Below are 9878 nucleotides of genomic sequence, written 5' to 3'. Positions count from 1 at the left end.
GAGAACTTAAATGATTTTGTTAAGGAGAGCCTTAAACGACATCTATTTTTTCAGAAACCAATCAATCGTTCTTCTCAGGTTCATTCAAAATTACATTTTCCTTGGAACCCTTGCACCAGGAACTATTATAATTTGTATGCATTAAGATAGATTTTGAAAAACCCAGCTTACTGTGTTCTTTTTATAAGAATAAGTCTGGCAGACTTAAAAGGTAAAAGTACCACTGCACATCGTGGGAAGTGCGGCATAGTGAAACATGTTTAATTGTGCAACAAATTACTTACAATTTTTATTCCTTCGCCTTCGCCTCTAGTGTTGTCTCATATACCACCTTATAAGCAGCAACCGAAAGCGTAACAAAAATTGTTTGTGTCTCTTGATGGCACTTTTTGATGTTGCACTCATAACCATCCTGCACCGCTGTTGACTTATTACCACCTTGGTCAACTCTGGAATGAGTGTCGTCGACAGCCCCACGGTCTTTTTCGGAAGTGGGAATGACGGGCATTTCCACTTGTCCTGATTGCAGCTGGTTCATTTCAGCCAAAGCACCAACTCCTCCCTGCATGTCATTAAGAGGAAGAAGCACCTCCAGGCAGCAAGACAAGGACCAATGTGGATTCTTGCGCCACTTCTTGAAGTACTTATAAAGGTGCACTGCATACTGAACTGGGAGTGAAAGAGAAAGAAAGACTAGTTTCCCATTAGAGAAAATTGCCGAATTAGTTGTAAAATGGTGGTTGAAACAATTGATATCTTTTGAGTTTTCAAGACTACAAATGTTGCGGCCCAAGATCTTGTTTTCTGGCAATAATATCTGGATTCAACTTTTTCGTTTAAGCAATTTATAACATGAAAAGAAACAATTCCCCGAAATCAAAGACATAACTTTCCTCGATATCAAGGGCAGAGTTTGTTTCAATCATGGATTTATTATTTGTCGTAGATTATTTATCTAAAAAAACTAACATGATTTCAGGAAATTAAATTCAGCGACAACATATTCTGGTCATCGTTGCCCCTTTTTTCACTTGGCTTCCAAAAAACAAAGTAAAGGGTCTATCTTTAATATTCCTTGCTGACTTAGGAGAACACGAAGATATGGCTAAATATAATGACCAAGGGCAGTCAAGCTGAAACGAAAGATAACCTTTCCATGGCGGAATCCTCTCGTTAATGCCTACCCGGCCCTTTTTAGCACTAACTACTTAACTACCTATTAAAACGTATGTATATTAAGCATTAGAGTCTCTTTTTCACACTTTCATCTTACCAACAAGAAGACCGATCACCGAAATATTTGCTGTAATCACCAATGCCTTGAACAAGGCCGTGTCTGTATACGGATCTGTCGAGCCTGGAATATTCTCCGCGGGAATTCTGCTCACACCTCCAATGCCCAAGTTGACGATAGTAACACAAAGTGATACCACCATCAAACGGTTCTCGACTGCGTCTTGTATGGGACTGATAAAGGCAAACACCATTCCGTACATTCCAGCGATTACCCATGCCAAACCAATGTAGGACCTACTTTCTTCTCCCACAAGAATTAGACCCGATGTCAGGATTATTTTTCGACACATTTCAACCAATTCCCAATACCAAAAAAAAGATTGCGAAGATTCGTCCGAATTCATGTAGGGCGCTGCATAAATATAATTCAAAATGTGTTTCGTTGACAACTTGTTGAATAATAAAACAATTATCCTGCTTAATCTTGCGGAATATCGTCTGATTTTAGCCAACTCGGCCTGCGGCCTCGTCGGCTAAGTATCAGGCGATATTCCGCGCGGTTTCGCAGAATAATTGTTAAATATTTAGCCAACAGACAATTTTCGCAAAATTGAACAGTATAGATGTTTTTTAATTCCAAAAATTGTCAAAGAAAAATATTTAATATAGATGCAAATTCCTAGAAAAATGACCCTTCACTTGAGCTCTGCTTTGATAATTGCACTTAAGTGTAGGGAAATCACAAGAAATCAGTAACACAAAAGATTTTGATAAATTTGGCCACCGGATGTGGCAGTTTTAATTAAATCAGTTACTTCTAAATGAGTGCAAAAGAGCAATTGATCTGAGCAGATTACCTATAATATTGAAAACAAGGGGCGATGAAAAAACGCCCCCATAAAAGAAATTAGATAACGTTCGAATAAGTGAGAAATATATAACAGCAAAAAATACTGTGGTTATGCATCGTCTCTGCGAGACTTTGAACGCATCTTGGCAACCTATGGATGTCTTTAAAGTACTGATGACGGATTTCAGTGACTTTCTGACCATATACGGTCGGAAAACGCGGACTGTGCATTTGAAACATTTTGTTCTAAAGATCTGGATAGTCTGAATAATTTGAAAAAATGGCGTCACTCCCTCCTCTCGTCGAGTCCTTTTTCACAACTGAACAAACAGAATATGAATAGCGGCCGCTGGCGGTTATAAAAAACCTTAAATGTGCGAAGAATGTTAGCTTTTACTCAAATAAAGATACTCCCATAGTCGGGCAGAGACTCAACTTCTCCTCTGCTAAGCTGGCAATCGAAGGAGTTTTTTCCAAAAAGACTAATGACAGTGGTATCCCGATTTCTCCAACCCTCTGTTTTTTGAACATCCCGATAACTTGAACCAAAAGGAGTTTCCCTTTACTCAGTCGAACACTTCAATTTTATCCTCGATTTCTCGAATTACCAGATTTTACGAACCAATTTTCGTTTTCCTTGGAAATTAAAAAAATATAAAAAAAATGAAGTGAAGATAGAGGACGTTTCTTCTCAAGGCTTCATGACAAAGGAAGATAAAGTAGAAAAGTTTCACCCTCGATCGCCATGTTTTTTTGGACCAAGGCTTTTCGCAGTGTTATCAAAATGGAATTTTCAAAAGGAACAGCCTCTTTCCGTTTCGTTTACGCGAGGAAACAATTTGCACTGTTTCATTTTTTTTAAAATTCTCACCGAAAATTCCATGTAAATTTGAAGCGCCCATCGTTGTATTGGCTTTCAAACGGAATGGCTTTTCTGAAATAATCCGGAATATACTCTCACATCCGGAATAAAGACTATCGAACCATCCGTACATTAAATAAAAACTTCAAGAGGTGACAGAAAGTGTTTATTATAAATGACCGATTGGACTTGCACGTGGGCATGCCCATTTCTTACCTTGTGGACAAGACTTGCAATCTTGTGGCCGTGTTCCTGGTGCTTTGTCAAATGCAACAAAGGAACCATTTGGACACTTCTTGCAATTTTCAGCAACGTGGCCGACACTGTCAGAAAAGAAACCTCCTGAAAAAGATAAACAATGAGGCTTAAACTCATATTTTGTCCATAAATACCCTATGTTGAGTCAATAGATAACATGGCGAATACGTTTTTTTTTTTGTTAAAATCTATTTTTATTTCGAGACGAACACCAACCGGTATAGAGCTAGAATGGCCACAAAAACTTTGTTCAACATGCAGAAAAGGAAGCAAGCCTTTTCTAAATTTGAATATTTGTTAGAAGGCATATCAAATGTTTTTAGTTTTAGGATGTCGCTACACCGTCTTGTAAACAACAGGAAATAATCGAATTACGCGGTACGCTTTCTTTTTTTATCAAAGAGAGAATTCCAACCAAATATCTCTCTGTCTTTTCTGTCTCTGACTCTGTCTGTATCTGTGTCTGTGTGTATGTCTGTTTTTTGTCTCGTGTTACGGCACGGTCACGTCGTAAACGACGTGACCGTGACGTAACGCGAGATATTGCAGTGACTCGGTCGCTCAGGATAGTGCTTTGTGTAAGACCTCACGTAAGGTAACGAAGTGATAAGGTAGCAAGGAAACAAGGTAAGAAATAGACCTTTGGTTGTATTCCAAGTGAACTTTTTAGACCTTCATTCTAACGCTCTTGGCATAATATGTGGTTTCTCTTCGAGTTTAATTGTTACACATATATTGTAAATTCTCGGAATATAAGGTACGTAGTATTTTGCTTTTAGGCGATATGAGGCAGGGGTTTGGGCAATTTTTCTGGGCAGTATTTTTTTCGCTTTCGGGTTATGCAAAAACAAAATTTAAGATTTTCTTCTTTTTTTTTCCTCATGGTTCTCCTTGCACGATTTTTTTCAGCTTTATTTTTCTGTGCTGGAAATTGTTCTATCTGTTCTCTCTCCTCTTCTTAAAAAAATAATGGACATTCCCGTCTCTAATGTGATGTATTACATGAAGTACCCTCCCTTTGTTAGTCCGGCAAAAAGCCGACAATATGATAAAAAGATTTTATCTAAGTGAATTGAAAAACAGATGCTAATGTTTTGAACTTGGTTGTCATAGTTGTGGTTATTTTAAGACCTCACGTAAGGTAAAGAAGTGACACAGTAGCAAGGTAAATCTCTCAGGTTTGCAGTCGGAGAATAAACTCATTGTCTCTTGTGTGTGGTTAAATGTGAACGATTAGTTGATTCTTATTTGTTGCAAGATTATAGCCGGCGTTGCAAAAAGATGTCTAATAAATGGTCGCACCAATTTGGCAGATCTGTCAAACAATGTGTCAAGAGGAGAATATTATTAAGCTAAAAGTGAGTCAAGTTATCACGCAATCAAATAAAAGATTGGCACACAATTACCGCGGTTAACGTTATCTGAAAAAAACGGAAATTAATTTGCTTTGTAAATTGTTCATGATTGTACTTATGTCTTACTAATCACAAAATCATCTGTTCTCCATTTTTTACATTTCAATAAAAATAAAAATCTGTGTCAAAAATATGGCATCTTATCAACTTTGAAAACAGGAGTATGCATCTAAGACCTCAGTAAGGTAAAGAAGTGACAAGGTAGCAAGGTAAATCGGGTTTGCAGTGGTAGAATAAAGTGATTTCTCCTTGTGTGTCGTAAAATGTGAACGATCAGTTGATTCTTATTAATGAATTCCTCAAGTATCTTGCACGGATGTGCGACGGGTCACAAACGGGTCAGATTAGTTTGAAGGTGTGGAAAGAATAGGGTTACATGTTTAGTAGGCGTCCTTATTGTTCATATTGTCATTACCCGTACAAGTAGGTAAACATCACAGATATATATAGAGCGGTTCGTATGTTAATGAATGTTTTCAGCTGTTACTTAGTTTAGAGAAGTAAGAAGTAATTTGATAGACGTTTAGATATTTAAGATAGGCGAGTGATATGAGTACGTGATGTTATGTGTTAGTTTTCAGTAGTTGTTGTTTTAATGGAATGATTCTTGTTTTGTTTTTGTTTTCTAGGTTTTGACTAGAGTGTCTGTTTGCACTATTTCGGCAACTTGATGGGAAAATGTGTTGAATTCGCGGCGAAGAAAGAACTGCTTTCAGTGGAGTATTTATTCAGTGATTTATTTTTCTAGAGCTGCGTTCTGTAAATGATCATTTTATTCTTATTTATTACAAGATGAAAGCCGTTGTAAAAAGCTGTTTAATAAAAGGTCGCGGCAATTTACAGTGATGTCAAACAATTTGTCAAGAGAAGAATATTATTAATCCATGCGTTATCTAACCGGAAACTTATTTGCTTTGTTAATTTCACTTATATGTCTTACTAATTAGGTAGCTGTGTCAACGATTTGTCATGTGAACTAAATGTCTGTGCAACTTTTAAAAAGGGTATTGAGAATTAATAATCTAATCAAGGTTATTAAATTTTACTGACTGGTTTTTACGCATAGTTGTACCTTATTTTCACTGAGAATTGTTTCAGTTTGAAGGTGTGGAAAGGATAGGGTTATTTGTTTCCTTATTGTTCATATTGTCATTACCCGTACAAGTAGGTAAGCATCACAGATATATACAGTTACCTTTTCTATCAAAGTCTAACTTTACTTGGTTATGTAGGACAACCCAAAGACACGATGATATCAGTGGGTCTGCAAGAAGTGTGACAAGTCGGTAAGCCTTGTTAGAGATGTACCCTAAACCTTTTACTTAGTGTCCTCTGCAGTGTGGGGTACAATATGCTTGCTGTTCTCTGTAGTGTGGGGTAGAATGTGATTACTGTCCTCTGCAGTGTGGGGTAGAATGTGATTAGTGTCCTCTGCAGTGTGGGGTAGAATGTGATTAGTGTCCTCTGCAGTGTGGGGTAGAATGTGCCTAGTGTCCTCTGCAGTGTGGGGTAGAATGTGCTTAGTGTCCTCTGCAGTGTGGGGTAGAATGTTCTTACTGTCCTCTCCAGTGTGGAGTAGAATGTGCTTAGTCGCCTCTGCAGTGTGGGGTAGAATGTGCTTAGTGTCCTCTGCAGTGTGGGGTAGAATGTGCTTAGTGTCATCTGCACTGTGGTGTAGAATGTGCTTAGTGTCCTCTGCAGTGTGGGGTAGAATGTGATTAGTGTCCTCTGCAGTGTGAGGTAGAATGTGCTTAGTGTCCTCTGCAGTGTGGGGTAGAATGTGCTTAGTGTCCTCTGCACAGGGGCGTAGCGTCCATATACGCACGAACGCCCGTGCGTACAGCTGACATCTGAGAAAAATTTGTTTTTTTTTTCTTAATTGCCTAAAAACGTTTTTTCTCATTAAATTTGCTGCTGATAATTTAATATTTGTCACATTATACTAGCGTTTTTTATTAAATTTCCCTTTATCCAAGCATTAATCATTCAGTGCTGGCCACTACAACATGCATTTGAGTGGTAAGTAAAAATAGAAAAAGCGCCTCGTGTCATGACTGACACCGGAAACCGCACCGAAACCCACCGAAAAACCTCTGGCACCCAGGATGGATGGAAGCACGAATGGAGTGGCATGGATCCGAATGTGACGCTGCAGACTTTGGTTGGGACTCTTTACCACGCAAACTCCCAATTTTATTTCGGTGTATATGTTGCTCTCGTAAGCATGTCGTAAGCTTCAGTAGCATGAAAAGACTTAAATCTCCTCTGCGAAGTACGATTAAGTAATGATTAAGCACCCTAGCTATCCTCCATATACATAAACACAAGAACGTGAATATTGACGTGTAGTAACGGAGTTTGCCCGTCTTAAGGCTCGACGCCTCGCAATTTGCTCCTGACCTGTGTGCGTTGTTTTTGTTTTTTCTTTTCGTAACACTGTAGCTTACAGAAAACACTATAGAAATGGTTAAAATAAACAACTTTCTACTGCATTTTACTCGATATTATTTATTGAAAATGCCCGCAGAAAAACCAGGAGATGGCATTTCCGAGACCCTAAATTTCCAAATTTTCTGGGGGAGCATGCCCCCAGACCCCCCTAGTAGTAAGCGCCTTTGGCGCTTACAACAAATTTCTTGTCGTGCGTACATCTCCAAAATTGCACGCTACGCCCCTGCTGCAGTGTGGGGTAGAATGTGCTTAGTGTCCTCTGCAGTGTGGGGTAGAATGTGCTTAGTGTCCTCTGCAGTGTGGGGTAGAATGTGCTTAGTGTCCTCTGCAGTGTGGGGTAGAATGTGCTTAGTGTCCTCTGCAGTGTGGGGTAGAATGTGCTTAGTGTCCTCTGCAGTGTGGGGTAGAATGTGCTTAGTGTCCTCTGCAGTGTGGGGTAGAATGTGCTTAGAGTGCTCTGCAGTGTGGCGTAGAATGTGTTTGGTGTCCTCTGCAGTGTGGGGTAGAATTTACTTAGTGTCCCCACTTTGGAGAATGGAACAATCCAAAGGGGAAGTTTTCACTCAGATTGGTCAAACTCGTGTCAAAACTACAATTGGTTTATTATGAGACAATATTGTTTTCATTTGCTCTTAATTAGGAAGAGGAAAGTGAAGAAGATGTTGATATGGAAGAAACAAATAGCGCTGATAACGAAAGTGAAAGAAGCGTGAAACAAGAAAAAGACGTGAAACAGGACGTCAGTGAAAAGGACGCAAAGAAAACAGAGGAAAAAAAAGACAAACGAAAGGATGTTGAAGAGAACTCTTCCTTTACAAGCCCAGCGCGGAAAGACAAGAAAGTTATTACATGAAGGAATCCGACTTTTTCATTTACTGTATCGAAGTGCCAATTTTTCTTTTATCACCTGGTTAAAGTTTTACAGAACATGAAATTAATATTTGTACGTTTTAGGTATAAGCCATTTACTGAACGGACACGTCAAGTTTAGGAATAAGAAGAAATTCCCGTCACGTGAATGCTGGTTTTTAATTGAATAATAAACAAATAAATGCTATATTATAATATTACCAGTATAGCACCGATAACGACTTAATAATGCCTGCCTTTTTGTTGACGTTCTATGCTTTAGTTACTCAAAGACAGAAATGTGATTGGATTGGGAGGCAGAATGATACGTCGTCAGTTCACAGAATGCAACTTCACCCGCGAAAAATTATTATGCAGAGCAGAACCTAGCTTCCAGTCTTTATTTGACACCTTTCACAAACCACGCCTTGCAAGTGATAGCGACCATTTTCACGAGTGTTAACCTTTGATACAGTTATGCAACCAAACAATCCATCACCTTAGTAAGCATATCTCAGTCTATTCTTGTAAGCTCATCTCAAACGGTTTTTTTATGTAGTTTATAATACCCCCACCGACCTGTCACCAGTCGTGTTCATACAGCGCACGGTGCGAAGTGAAAAGCGCTCCCGACCCGCACTTCACGCTTTTAACCTCGCGCGGTACGAAGACGACTAGGGAAGAGCAAGAGCTCCCTCAGCTATACAAACGAAGTTGCATAGGCCGAATACTGATGCCCCCTTCGCCCTCCCGGGAGGAACTTATGCAGTCGTTGTCCATAAATAACGCAACGTTGTGTGACAAATCGAGAGTTATACACTCTTCTTGCAAATCTAACATTTTACACCTTTCTTTTTTTGCGACGTTAATTAAATGTTAATTGCAAAGAGCTGACATGCTTCGGTGAGTTTTAGTCCGGCGGCTTAGCTCGAAATTTTAGTTGAATTGTGCACTTTTTGATACAGGCATGAAAGTTGGTACACTGAAAGTAGTTACCAATAGAATTTTTTTCAGATATTGTGCAAAGCCCAAAAAATGCCAGTTTCAATGGAAACCGGAATTTATCAAAATAAATGAAATTTCGTGAAATATTTGTTTGTCCTGGTTTATAGAGAAATACTATTATATCAGGTAGTTATACCAAGTCGCACGTACAAAATTTATAATAAAATGCTGTAATTTAGACTGTTCACAGCCCTCTATAAGGGAAAACCCTGGGAACGAAGTTGTATCAGTTTTGAGCAAGAAGGAACGGGTGGGTAATAAATTTTCAAGTAATCACTTTTCAAATTCCTCAAGCCCACCCCCCTGGTACTTTTTGACCAGTCCCTAATACTATTTTTAACGCTGCTCCCTTGATAACCGAACGCCTGGAACACGCTACCCAGTACTAGCTGTGTTTGGAAATCTATGTGATCTTTGACGCCGTCCTCGTAGAGTTTTTCACAGAGTTTTATTTGTAACTTTGTGACTTTCTTCTTTGCCATGTTGCAAGTAAGACTTGAACCAGCGTCTCTGACAGCGTGAGGCGTCCTACATGCCGACCACGCTGTAGATGGTACGCAAGTTTCACTCAGTTAGGAAGAACAACACGTTTTTCTAAACATTCCATAATTCAAACTTTAAGCATTTTATTTCATTTTTATTAAAAATATAATTCTTGAAATCAATAATTCCTTGTTTAAAAATGAAAACGATTAAAAGTTTTAATTGTTCTTTCTGAGAAAAAAATTAAGCTGCTTGAAAATTTAAACACTGTTAATTAAACTTTACATATCCCATGTACTACCTTTACTGATATCTTCTAATACATTGCTTCATATCGCCAACCTGAAACAATAAAATATATATAACAAATTTAGCTACTATAAAACAAAAGCAGTTTTATTTTATTTACTAAACATCTATACTAATCTGTAACACGAGACAGCCCATAGGGCACTTTGATTGTGTCTAT

At 38.6% G+C, this 9878-nt stretch overlaps 1 protein-coding gene and 1 long non-coding RNA gene across 9 annotated transcripts; one reads left to right on the top strand and one right to left on the bottom strand.

Moving 5' to 3' along the window:
• Nucleotides 1-288: 288 nt before the first annotated feature.
• LOC144641083 (uncharacterized) lies at nt 289-1602 on the bottom strand. The gene is made up of 2 exons (XM_078500131.1): nt 1274-1602; nt 289-669 (listed from the first exon to the last, which is right to left on the bottom strand). The coding sequence occupies exons 1-2, from the start codon at nt 1584-1586 to the stop codon at nt 290-292; spliced, it is 693 nt and encodes a 230-aa protein (XP_078356257.1). The 5' UTR covers nt 1587-1602; the 3' UTR covers nt 289.
• A 2078-nt stretch (nt 1603-3680) lies between these two features.
• Nucleotides 3681-8760, top strand: LOC144641081 (uncharacterized). 8 transcript variants are annotated; one of them, XR_013568496.1, is made up of 4 exons: nt 3681-3833; nt 5251-5336; nt 5854-5907; nt 7713-8760. It is a non-coding gene; the product is annotated as an uncharacterized LOC144641081 (long non-coding RNA). The 8 variants fall into 8 exon arrangements; XR_013568492.1 differs by having other exon boundaries at nt 5251-5341; XR_013568495.1 differs by lacking the exon at nt 3681-3833 and adding an exon at nt 4772-5048.
• Nucleotides 8761-9878: the final 1118 nt, after the last annotated feature.

Source organism: Oculina patagonica, unplaced genomic scaffold (assembly GCF_052425735.1).
Source record: "Oculina patagonica isolate OP01 unplaced genomic scaffold, crgOcupat unplaced668, whole genome shotgun sequence".
Taxonomy (NCBI): Eukaryota; Metazoa; Cnidaria; class Anthozoa; order Scleractinia; family Oculinidae; genus Oculina; species Oculina patagonica.
The sequence above is the reverse complement of the archived record's forward strand: the minus strand, read 5'-3'. Positions and strand labels throughout refer to the sequence as shown.

Excerpts from the sequence above, each read along its gene's own strand:
- LOC144641083 (XM_078500131.1), bottom strand. The coding sequence starts at position 1,586 with ATGTGTCGAAAAATAATCCTGACATCGGGTCTAATTCTTGTGGGAGAA. Across the intron at positions 670-1,273 it reads GGTGATCGGTCTTCTTGTTG|TTCAGTATGCAGTGCACCTT; the intron begins GTAAGATGAAAG and ends TTTCACTCCCAG.